The sequence below is a fragment of the Sciurus vulgaris genome, assembly GCF_902686455.1.
Source record: "Sciurus vulgaris genome assembly, chromosome: 9".
Taxonomy (NCBI): domain Eukaryota; kingdom Metazoa; phylum Chordata; class Mammalia; order Rodentia; family Sciuridae; genus Sciurus; species Sciurus vulgaris.
The window spans coordinates 46,780,608-46,794,088 of NC_136469.1; the positions used below are offsets into that span (position 1 = coordinate 46,780,608).

Here is a 13,481-nt window from a genome sequence, read left to right on the forward strand (position 1 = left end):
CAGTATTTGGTTAAACTACATTTTATGAATCAGACTTCAGTTTTCACCAACCAGAATATCTGAAATGAGAATGCTCATTTTTCCCCCCATTAGATGAAGCTGTAAGCATCTCTGGGACATGGATGGCTATAGTCTAAATGTCCTGACTATCAAATTCCTTAAAAATGTATGGGTGTCTGTGTTTGGACTAATGAAATTTTCTGCACCCAAACTGACAACATTTAAGAAGGTTGTGAAACAAGAAGCCAGCTACACAAACTGACTTTGTTATATTCTTCACTGTGCCAAGAATAGGCAGCAGAGGTCATGAAGGATGGCTGGTCTTGCATGAATGCACTCTCACTCAATTTGGTAATAATGATTACTAATAGTCATGGAGCTCTTTAAATTGCCAGGCATTATTCTGAGTATTATATCTCACAATAACCCCTTACAGGAGGTGCTATTAATATAATCCCATATTATAGATGTGGACACTGAAGCACAGCTACAGGACTAGTTGGAATTGGAATGCTAGAATTTGACAATCAAGCTTCAGATTTTGTGTTCTTATCCATTTTACTATGCTGCCTTCCTTGGGACATATCAAAAATGATCTCAAAAAACTTCTCTTGTCTTTCATGTCTTTAAGAGTAGAAATAAAGAGAAGAAGTAAAGAGGAGTTTCCAATTATTACATATAGCTAAGAAGCTATAGTTAACCATGATATATTTGCATACAAATTTATATTTACATATTCAGTCAATTATTGGGCACTGTACATTTTCCCAATTAAGAAAAGAAATACACACTAAAGACATGAGCTAGAATGACACTTGGAAAGAAATTATTAATAATTTCACCAAATATGAAGCCTTAGGAAAAAATTAAGACATAATACAGTTTTTAATTGTCATTATTCAAGAGATATGCAACTAATCAATGTTTGTGATATAAACAAAATAACTTTGGAGCCATGGTTAGTTACTTAAGACTCTCAACAGAATGGAAAAAGTAATGCCTGATCTCTATGCAAATTATGTATTGAACAGAAATGAAATACTGCAAATAAGTCATTTACACTTTTCAGGGTTTTAGACATCCTTACCTGGAAAATTCTATTAGGGAACAATAATGATGTAATTAATGTAAAACATCATACAGAATAAAGAGAATTTAAATGAATCAGAAAGAAATAAACAACTATTTCTGAGGAAGGTCATAGTGGTTAGGAGCTGTGAGAATGTGTTTCACACATTTTTGCATTGTCTTGATTGTTTAAAATAAGTCTACTGTGTCTTATATGTGAAATTAAGACAGAAAAACAGGCAGGCAGACAGAAAGAGAAAATCCTTAAAACATGGGGAAAATTTAACCAGGTATCAAAAGACAAAAGTTACCTACATGATTTTGGGCAAGATATTTGACTCTGTGAATTTCAGACTCCTATAATAAATAGTATGGATATAGTGTCTCTAATATCCGCTTCCAATAAGAGCATACTATGTGGAGAATGTAAGGGACTTGCACTCCCCAAATAAAACAAAATGTTTGAGTGTTCATCTGTGGAGGACTCATTTTTAAGACAGTTAAAACTCTGTCTATATCCTATTGCTTCTATAATTTTTTTTGTTAAAACACAAAGCATATTGCTAATTTAGAAGGTTGAAAGCTTTTCAAATAGCTTCATAAAATGAGGAAAACACCAAAATATCCATCTAAGATAATGTAATTTGCAGAATCTTGCTCTATAATGCAAGCTGTTTCGTTATTAATCACTTGCACATTAGAGGAAAGAAGGAAAGAAAGGCTACCTCCATGGTCCAGCTGTCAAGCCTATAAAGAACAATGATCAGATCCTCGACTGGGAATGTTTATCACCAGCTTAACATCAAGGGAACACTGATGCAAGAATCTTTTCCTAGTCAGACAAATCATGATAGCACACGACTAGAAGTGGCAAATCTCTGATTGCCAGAGTTGAACAGTTTTTGACTCTCTCCAGCTCTTTCTTTTCGTGAGTTAAATTCTGGGTTTCTGTCACAGTCTCCACAAGCTTTCAAAAGCAACTCTGTGCACACCTGTAATCACAGCTGCTCAGGAGGCTGAGGCAGGAGGATCAGGAGTTCAAAGCCAGCCACAGCAACAGTGAGGTGCTAAGCAACTCAGTGAGACCCTGTCTCTAAATAAAATACAAAATAGGGCAGAGGATGTGGCTCAGTGCTCAAGTGCCCCCAAGTTCAATCCCCAGAAACCCCCCAAAAAGAGTAACACTATCTCCACTGCTCTCTTCTGCTTCTTCTTGATACTCTTTACTTGCAATTGCAAACTTACATTTTCTTCTCTTATTGCTAAGAATGAATACATCTAATAAGTAGGAAGTGGAAGTAATTCAGGATCTTAGGAAACAATAACCATTGATCTAGTGCTTCCCACAAAGATAGAATAATACCTTTCCCAAGGAACCAACAATTAAAAAAATAAAAATCACAACAGGAACTAACATAGAGAGTTCACTATGTGCTGAAGATTGTGATAATTACACTATTATTTCTTTTAATCCTCACAACAATTCTAAAAATTATGATAATTATGTTATTATTTCTTTTGTTCCTCAAAACAACTCTAAATTTTAAGTTTAAATTGAGAGAACTGTAATTAACCCTTACCTGCTTTACAGATAGGCATAAAAATAAGTAACTTACCCAAGGTCATTGGGTTATGTGGGTTATGCAAGTAGAATTCAATTCCAGTTTATCTGACTCTGGATCCTTTCTCCTAACCCCTGCCAAGTTATAGCCTGTCCAGATTTAAATCAAATGCTTATTTCCTTATACCTGATTAGCTTTCATTTTCATTCTTTCAAGCCTGTCTAAAAAAGAAAGAAAGACTAATTTACACCAAGGACCAGAATCCTCTGGATAATTATTACTATAACTTTTTCACTTCTTGACATATGCCTCAAACTTTTTCCTCATCTTATTTTTCTTCCATGTGAGTGTTGTCCCTTATATGTGGACCCTCTTCTACCTCTTGCTGGCTTCATTGCTTTGGAGTTCTCATTCAAGTCCACTGCTTTAAGAACCATTTACATCAGATGACCCAGAAATATCTTCATTCCAATTTTCCTCTAAGCTTCAAAACTGTAGATCGAAATTCCTATTATACTTTCCAAGAGGAGGTTTTAATAAGTCTTTAAAATGTAATTCTCCATGTCTACCCACCTTTTCACCCAAAACAAAACAAAACACAACCTGTCTTTATCCATAACTGTCTGGATTGTATCACCATCGGTACCACAAGACAAGGGAGCAAACCCAGGGTCATCCTGGACACCACCCACCTCTCTCCTCCCACAGGCCACCATCAAGTGCTCAAAAACAAGCTGCTAATCTCTCAAATCACTCCATTTTTCCCACCACCAAACCACCACTTCTCCATTCCAAATTAACATCACCTCTCATCTGGAGTCCATCACTGTGATGGTCTCCAAAGTTTGCTTTGCATCCCCCACTGGCCTCCCTCCAAGTTCTCTAAGCCACACTGGGTGATATTTGCAGAATCCAAAACAGAATCCTGATTTACCTATTGCACACACAAAAATTTGCTGAGTGAATAAGGATTGATTTTTACCATTTTGTGTTGGCAAATTGTTTTTAATGTCTTTTTTTTTTTTTTTTTTTTTTACATTCCTTCTTTGTTTTGTAGTTTTTGTTCCTGGCTCTTTCACCTGGCATTGGTGCTGTGAGATCTGAGGGTTGAGGTAGGCTGCTATAAGGCTATTTTATCATTTTTTGCTGGAATGCCTTATCTTTTATTTTAACTGAGAAAAAGAGAAAAGAAAGGACTTTTAGTGCAAAATTGGACCTCTTATTTCTATTAATTGAAATTTAAAGCCATCTTTGCCATTTAATCTTCTCTCCACAAGTCTTACACCTGTACGCAAATTTAGGGTCTTTAAGAATACAGCAATATTGTACTTGGACAAGTTTGTGAAATGATAAATAGGACATCAACCAAAGATCTTAGATTTGATGATGTCTTTGCCATATTCAATTTTCAAGAAAAAATAGCAACTAGGATTCAGTCTTCTCTACTGTCTCTCCTAAGATAAATGAGTATACATGTTATGGTATTAATTTTACTTTGAAAGTTGAAAAACAGCTTTATTTTACTATAAATGAAAACATCACGTATCTTCAGATGTGTATGTGTATGTTCAGCCGACTGCTAATTTCAAGTTGGAATTTACTGGAATAGGGGATGGGAAAGCCTTTCTAAAGTCATTCAATTCAATTGTCAAGCACATAAGAAAATGGGGAATTGGAGAAAGCATATTTCCTTTCACTTGGAGCATTGAGGAACAGACCCTCTAGGAAACTTGTAATGACCCAACGGACTGACATTCAGAGTCAGAGATAACAAGAGCGTCCTGACTTCTTTCTATTCTGTGCACATGTGAGTTCCTATCTTCATCTGAACTTCAGGAAATTTCTACTACAGATAGTGATGCTCTCAACTTAAAAAAAAAAAAAAAAGGTAAGACTATTACTAAAAAAGCACCATATACATATTATATACATATTGGAGGAAAAAAAACTGAAGACAAAACTTTTTTTGGACTCTGAGACGAAACCAGACCACATCTTCCCATTTTGTGTGTGTGTGTGTGTGTGTGTGTGTGTGTATGTGTGTGTGTATGTAAAAGAGACAGAAAAGGAACAGAATGTTTCATTATGAGTGTTTGCTTCAACATCCAAGGATGCCTGTGACCATATGGAAGCAATTCAGGGTAATGGGCGTGCTGGCCAACTGTGTGGGCTTTCTTCCCCTTCACATTTCAAATTATGTGTGACAATGGGTTAGGGCCAATGAAGAGAAAACTATGGGAAGCTACAAGTGAAAATAAAGACATTTATCACTGCATATAGTGAGTACAGAGCCTCAAAATTCTGGGGTGTAACTAGTAGTGCTATAACCTTATAACTGGCTTTGATAGTCATGGACTAGAGAAAATTCAAAAGCCTAATCACATTTGAGTTCCAAATAGAAAAGTCTTTCAAATTAAACGTCCAGGGTTGAAAGAAAGAGTATTGATCATAAAACAGGCAATGGAATCAAGAAAAACAAACACATTTTCACTGAAATATGATAGAGAATACCAAAAAAACAAAACAAACAAACAAACAAAAAAACCAAATTGAATTTAAGTCTTAGGTACATTAAAACTTGTGTTTGATAAAGAAGACTCTCAGAGAATGGGTGGTTGAATGAAACCCACCTATGGAAAAGAACTGACAGTGCCCCTGGATCCCTTCACTAACTAGCTGCCAGGTTTTAAGGGATGTTTTCAGTTATTGCAGCATCCAAGGACCTAGACCAGCAGATAATGGAGAGCATCTAGGCCAAGGGCCTGGCTCTTACTGGATGTAATAAGAATTTGGACTCCTCTTGTGAAACAAGAAGATATAAAAACAGTTTAATGGGAAACAGTAAACTTTGCTGGGGATTATTGAGGAAAAAACTGAGTCTAAGGCAGGAAATCACTAATTCAAGGTGAGCCTGGGTAACTAACTCAGACCCTGTTTCAAAATGAAGTAAAAAGGACTGGGGTATGTGTAGCTCAGTGGACAGTGCTTGCTTAGTATATGTGAATGTGTGAGGGCCTGGATTCAATTCCCGGTACCACCAAAGAAATTAAAAAATAAGAAGAGTCTAAATGCAAGATTTTATCACTGGGCTGTAGTTTTATGACACCTGAAATCTGTTACAACGCAGACTTAGCTCTGTGGACACACATTTCTTGAGGATTCTCATGACAGCTTCTAGCACTTTCCTTCTTCCTGTCCTCCTAAAGTGTAGGAAACTTTACTGTATCCATCCTACAAAATTTAGATTAGCTTTTGTTATCTGAAAAATAATATTCTAGAATACTATTTACTTTATTTGTTTTAATTTTTTGTGGCCTTGGGGATCAAACTTAGCACCTCAAGCATGGTAGGCAAGTGGGGATGAATGACATCTCCAGCCCTAACTTGCAATTTTTTTAAATGTCAAAAAATGTATGTATGTAACATAAAAAGATTTTCTTTGTAAAAACAAAAGAACAAATAGAGACTTTGAACGTAATTTTGCATTAGTACAGGGGTCATTATGATTTTAATGATGTTATATTTACTCAGTATAATAGACCCCACAAAGGAAAAATACTCTTATATTAGAACTAAAATTCATATTTTTTGCAGAAAAAAAATTTACAAGGAGGATGATAAGGTCAGATTTTCTTGAAAGCAACAGCAAAACCTTTTTCATGTTTTGAGTATTTTGCAGAGGTATAGCATTTATAGTTCATAAAAAGTACTAGGTGAAAATTTTCCATCTTAACTCTTTGTATAAATTCTACTTCAGGAGAATCAGCTTATTTGGACCTGAATATGACCTGATAATGACTAGGACAAAAAGTAATTTTAAAAATTAGTGGTGGTGCACACCTGTAAACCCAGTGGCTCAGGACGCTAAGGCAGGAGGATTGCAAGCTCAAAACCAGCCTAACTGACTTAGCGAGGCCGTCTCTAAATAAAATCTGGGGATGTGGCTCAGTGGTTAAGGGCCCCTGGGTTCAATCTCTCGTACCAAAAAAAAAAAAAAGTGTATATATATATATATATATATATATATATATATATATACATATACGCATGCATTCTTTGCATCTGGAGGGAAGATAGAACTGTTATAGGAACTATGAGAAGGAATGTTATGGAATGAAGATTATGGGCAAGCAAAGGGACCATCTTAGTCCCAACTTGTTATCAACAATGACAAAGTAAATGAACATCAAAAGATATACACAATGGACCAGAGATGGTGCTTGGCAGTCAATATTATTACTTGTATTATTATTATATTAACATCCACTGTTAGGAATGATAGAAATTACAACGAAGCTAATTCTTAACACATGAAGAGTGTGTGTGCATAAGTTCACCTTTTGATCATATATCTGTAAAATCCTAAAATTATTTTTTAGAAAAAGTGTGACAAAAAAATCTTCTTCCAAGAAATTTATCATCTTGGAGAAACTGTGGGTACACATTATAAAAATAAGCCAAAGATAAGCAAACATCAATGGGCAAAAAGCAAACAAAAATTGTAAGTTTTTAAAGGAATTCATAACTCACAATATTTAAAAATTTTTTTCCAAAGCGTAATTTTTTATAAGAAAATAGAATTAGAACAATTTTTTAAATCATGACTTTGACTCTAATAGATTTATAAGTTACAAAAGTAAACCAACGAATGCCCATGAAGACAGATGGAAAGCATTTGGCTACTTGTGCGGAGCATGTTAATATGTGTAGTAAAGATTTCCTGAGTGTGTTTGTTTTTAGAAAGCAACAGCCATCCTCAAAACAAACAACATTCCTCAATTCACTCTAAGTGGATGTTCAATCCCATTATTTCACCAAGTCATCTTTCACTGAGTCAAATGAGACCCTCATATCACTAAATCAAGGAAACCAAACCAAAGAACCAAGGCAAAGAGCGACATGGTCAGGGGTAATTTTTAAAGACCACATTGCTGACACTGCTGAATACAGAAATGTAAATGAGCATTTGTTCTTCATTATGATAATAGTTACATAATCCATTTAAAGTATATAAATTGATTCTGATGGTGTTTCAGGACTCTCATGAATTAAAAACACTGCTTACCAAAATTAGCACTGTGTCATGTGACAAATGACGAAGATTCTTTGGTTGGCCAAACTTCAGTCAAGCTTCTGAAACTTCTCGTAGACTCATCTGTGCCCTTCCTTGTAAAATCCAGTTTTGGCAAAAGAACCCTGCTAAATCAGTTTAGTCATACGTGGTCATCCTCAATATCTGATCAGGTTCTTCATCCTACGCCATTCCCCAGGTGATATCTAATCACCCTGATGTGTCTTCAGCAAAAATCCTGAGAGTCAGTTTCACCAGAATCTCTCTTATCGCTGATGCTTCCTCTGAATAATTTTCCTTTCACTGGCCCCACACTGCTCCTTGGCCATAAATTCTCACTTGCCCATGTTACATTCAGAGTTGAGCCCAATCTCTTTCCTTCCCTGCAGGACCTCATTGCAGTGATCCCTCTATCTGTTGCAATGATCCTGATCAAAGTCTTCCTTACCATGCTTTAGCAAGCATCACTGAATAATTCTTCCTTTAACACACGTGGAAGCAAGCGTCACATGTATCTCCTAATTTATGTAGAGAATGCTAAAAAAAATTCTATTAATGTTTGCTTCTCTTAAAACCTATGGACTCAAAACTTTTTACTGAATATTTATTTCTTGGAAATTTTCAGAGAGTATTTTACATTCTTATTTCAAAAATAAATTTAGTAGTCTACTTTCAGATGCTTGTTAGGAAAAGTATAATTTCAGACTACTCTGCATTTCAGTGCCTTGAATTATATAATATATTCTTAGAAAGATGGAGAGGAAGGCATCATTTCAATACAAAATTCAGAATTTATATTGGTATTTGAGACTTCTATGTCCTTTTCGTGCTTCCCAAGAGGAAGTGCCTGTCCATTTGCTATGGTCATAACCCTGCCCATCTACCCAATACTTCATGATATCACATAAAGAAATTTGTATTACAGTAAAAAAATAAAAAATTTAAAAAATATTTTCCTTTATAGATGAAGATAATTTCAATCTCAAAATTTTATGAAAAAACTTTACTTTTTACCATATGTACTAATAAAAATACATGGAAATAGATATAAAAAAATAAATTTGTATTTTAAATAAGATAGAATTGTGATGAATCAAATATGAGCAAGGATTCATAAACAGCCCTCAATGGCTTTAAAAACATGTTTTTAGGGGATTTGCTTGTACACAGTAACAAAATAACCAACTTGCTAATATAAATTCATGTATTTTTATTTAAATCATTGAATTACTGAAAATTCTAAGTAGTATTGCAGTGCTGGGGATTGAACCCAGGGCCTTGTGCTTGTGAGGCAAGCACTCTACCAACTGAGCTATATCCCCAGCCCTAGTTATACATTTTTGTCAACTGATAATGATGGCTACATAAATTTAATAATAGTAAATGATGTCATAGACCTTATCAAATCATTAAGGCATTTAGAAAATCATCCTAAAATTTGATTGACTTTTCTCACTCAAAAACCTTATGACTATATAAAAATCAGTTTGAACACAATTTGCCAGAAATCCCTACAATGTTAGGTCTTAAACTGATCTAATAGTATATGGGACAAATAAGGGTTATTGTGATTTCTTAATGATGATATACATTTATTTTTAAGATGTTACAATCTGGCATGATTGTGGCCATAAAGAAAAGGTTCATGGACTCTGAAAGCAAATTTCTGATAATTCTTGAAAAAGCTCTGAAGCATATGAATTTCCAATGCTACTGGGGAATAAAGGATATTATAGCTTTTGCAGTATTGGTCACCTGTCAACTTTGATGACATTACTATGTTCAACTTTTCCATTTTGAGAAATGTAACCTTGTTCTTTGTATAGATACTAAGAGCACTGATGTATACATGAATTTCCCATCAAAGTAAGGGAAGCCTCCTCTGAGCAACTGAACTTAACCTGATTTCATTTCTGTGCTTTGTAAGTATGCAATTGATTTAGACATGCAGTTAAACGTACACTTAAGTTAAATTTACTGCAACATCTTACACCCAGTTTTCTCTCACATTCTTTAAAGCAATAGTTCCCTGGACCAGCAGCATTGGCGGCATCTGAGAACTTGTGGAGAAAAAACAAAAACAAACAAACAAACAAAAAAAAAAAACGACGATGATTCTCAGGTACCACCACTGAATGGAGTCACAGACTTGGAGAGGGTACCTAGAAATGTGTTTCAACAAGCCCAGCAGGTGACTGTGATGTAAGGCTGTTGTTGGAGAACCTCTGCTCTAATCAAAAAGATGCTCCCTTGCAATAAAATAGTCTTTCTTTTTTTTTTCTTTTTGTGAAATCGTGCGTTTAATAACCCATATTCTTCAGTATCACTTTTTTAAATTTTTTTATCTTTACAGACTGCATTTTGATTCATTGTACACAAATGGGATACAACTTTTAATTTCTATGATTGTACACAATGTAGATTCATACCATTCATCTAATCATACATGTACATAGGGTAATAATGTCTGTCACATTCCAAATTTTTCATACCCACACCCATTACCCCCTCTCACTTATACCTTGCTTTGGAGCAGTGAATTTTGTACAGTTCTTTGTCTCCAAGCTTAAGATGCTATTATATCTCATTGGATATAATAGTATTCATTATAGATGGTACCAAATTTTAATAAAAATTTTATGTAATAAAGACTTTAGGCTAAGGCACATTTTTAATTCACATTAAAATATTGATGTGTATTTTACTAAAAGTTGTATGTAGTTGTAAGGACAAAGAATTGTGACTAATTAAAACACTGATATTACAGAGATAAAAATGCAAAGGGTCCTACCTATCACAATTTTAACGAACTTTTTTTTACTTGTAACCAAAATTAAAGAAAATGTGGCTGGTTCTAACCTTTGCCTCTAGTAATCCCTGGATCTAGAACTTGTGTCATCTGTACAAGCAGGGCCATGTGTATATGATGAATAAATTAATAACAGAGGAAATAGATGTTTCTACACAAAGGCAAGCTGGTGATGTTATCTCAAAGAAAGGGATAAAAAGAAGCTGCCTTATTTTGTTAATATTGCCCATGATGTAGCCCACGTGCCTAGAAAAGCTAATGAGAAAACCTGAAAAAATTGGAGGAATGTTTTGTGGTTTATTTTGAGGGGGGTGCAGGTCACTAACCCCAAGGCCTTGTGTATGCTGAAGGAATGGATTTCATTAGTAAGATAAATAAATCAAATCCTATATGAAAACATTATAGATAAAGAGTAAAACTCTGGATAAAACAACATTTTTCTCCCCCTTTTTACGGGGGTGGGGGGGAGTAGGAGTCAACTTAATAGTATAATTTTGATTAACTAAGTATTGTTTAAATGTTTTCTTAAATTCATTATGACCCTGCATTTCCTGTTTACTACTATGTGCATCACAAGGCTATGGGGATGAATTTTGCCTATTTCCCTTTATGTTTTAGTAAAACCCACATTTCAAGTTTGAGATAACCAAAATAGTGTGCTTCCCACTTACAGCAGACTTCCCCAGTGGAATGTCAATCTTTTGAGAAATTTTTTTAAATTTAGGGAGAAAGAATACTTTTGTAGAACCATACAGAACTGGCATAAATAATTCATACTCATGGATGTCACTGCCATTCTTAAAAAAAAAACAAACACTATGTTCTTTTATAAAATAATTAAAGATGACAATAGACTTACATTTGTCAAGGGTTCAGTTACATTAAAAGGGAGATTGCAATATGTCAAAAAGTAAGACATTTAATTGCATGAGTTAATAAAATAATTTGCTTAAATAAATGATAGAGAATTTATAATAAACATCTCTGCACAGCTGCTAGATAAACACATTAAAACAACTTCACAAAACCATTCTAATTTAAATTTATTTCCATTAGAGAAAATCTGTGGTACCTGAGACTGTGCATTAATATTGGCTCCTTCCTTAACAAGAACTTTGACAACTTCTGCTTGTCCAGCCAAAGATGCAATGTGAAGAGCAGTATTTCCTTTCTGTTTTAGAGAAACAAAGTAGAAAATGTTAGAGGGTCTCCCATTTTGTGAAAGTCAAAATGTACATGCATTTTCAACTGAATAAAATTGATCATTTTACAAAGATAGTAGTCCCCCCACCCACTTGCATTTTTCTACCATTGAAAATTGGCCCTTTCCTCTAATGTCTTTCTTTTCTATTTTTCATAATAACTACTCTAGTGGTAAGACATAGGAAGACTCTTGTTAGAGAATAAAAAAAAAAAAAACTGGGATGTGTGCATGAATGTTTGTGTGTGACAATGTCTCACGACACTTATGGAATTTAATCAACAACTAAAAAATGCAACTACAAGGAAATAATAACTTTAAAAAAAGTTTACTAAAACATTGAGTATTTTTCAGCTAGCAATGAAACTTATAGATTCTCAGTGGTAAAGCTGTCTTTCCAGCTACAAGAGCATGTGGACATTACTTGAAATATTTTGAAAATAAAAATAAATTGTACATTGTACATGGATCATAACATTACCAATGAATTCTACCATTTGCTACATAAAAATCTATCCTCTATAAAACCAATTATCATTGAAAAATAATTCAAACCTCATGTGAAAATAAAATATATGGAAAGAGATTAAAAAATACTTGTGATATAATTAAAATAAGTAACAATGGGAAAAAAAATGCCTATAGATTCCAAGTCTTAAAGTTCAGACAATAGTTCTCTTTCTGTTACCAGCTCCTTGTAAGGCCACTAACCCTTCATTTACTATGTGGAGACTCAGTGTCCTTCTTATTAAAGAAATTTTTTGTGGGGGGAGGAGCCTGGAAAATTCCAGAACACTAATCTAGGATTAAAAGAAAACCTATATTTGAAAATCTCAATAGTCTTTAGACTTCCTTTCTCTTAAGAAAGAAAAAATAAATAACACTTCAACAACCAAAAAATGGTTGGTTTAATGAATAAACTATGTTAATAGGGGCAATTCAGGAGGCAAATAGGATTTACACTCAAATAAATATTATTTAAGTAATTGTTCCACACTCATTTGATGTAGTCAAGAGAAAGGTTTTATGTTCAAAGTAACAAATTTATTACGTAAGTGAACTTATATTTTAACTTTTTCAGAATTGCCTGACAGTTGTTTTGTTTTTAAATTTTCACAGGAATTGTTCTTTACCATAACAGAACTAATGTACATCTTGGTAGTTATGTATAAAGTGTTGGAAATAGGTTAACAGGCCATATTTCCAATTTGTTCCCGAACTCTTTGTACACTAAATCCTGACCAAGGCCTGATGCATGATTTCTCTCTCCCCATCTCCCACAGAGTACTGTCACACGCCAGTCCTGGTCAAAAGGGTCGACTCTGGTTGGCTAGCATAGTTTTCCAAATAAAAAAATTTACCTTTTAAAAGACAAAGATTTGTCACTACTGATGATATTTTTTAAACCTCTGTTGTTTACAACAGACATGCCAACAGGCTCAAATACATTTTAGCAAAAGCAGCATCCACAAGGGATCATAGCTTCTAGTTATGCCAAGCATCTTGTGTATTTCTCTAAAAGCGAGTCCAGGTTCTTTACAAACACACATTAATAGTGAAAAAAAAAAAAAAAAAAAAAACTAATCTTACCCTAATAATTCAATCCATAATCCAAAAGCTCTTTTCCATTAAAAGATTCTGTATATCCACCATATCATGTTGAATGAATACATTACAAGATATGTCAATTTAATTAAAGCATGAAAACTGTTCATTTCCACCCACAAGTTTGGCACATCAATTTACTTTTAAAAACTGAATTACTCTTAG

At 34.1% G+C, this 13,481-nt stretch overlaps 1 protein-coding gene and 1 long non-coding RNA gene across 32 annotated transcripts in view; one reads left to right on the forward strand and one right to left on the reverse strand.

Moving 5' to 3' along the window:
* Positions 1-13,481, reverse strand: part of ANK2 (ankyrin 2) — a 694,188-nt gene that overhangs the window by 151,158 nt on the left and 529,549 nt on the right. For all 31 annotated transcript variants that reach the window (XM_079154590.1, XM_079154588.1, XM_079154614.1 and 28 more), the window contains one exon: positions 11,583-11,681. In XM_079154590.1, coding sequence (XP_079010716.1) covers positions 11,583-11,681 — 99 coding nt within the window. The remainder of the gene's footprint in view (positions 1-11,582; positions 11,682-13,481) is intronic.
* The window catches only part of LOC306670132, a 417,629-nt gene that overhangs the window by 13,649 nt on the left and 390,499 nt on the right, over positions 1-13,481 (forward strand). The window lies entirely within an intron of this gene.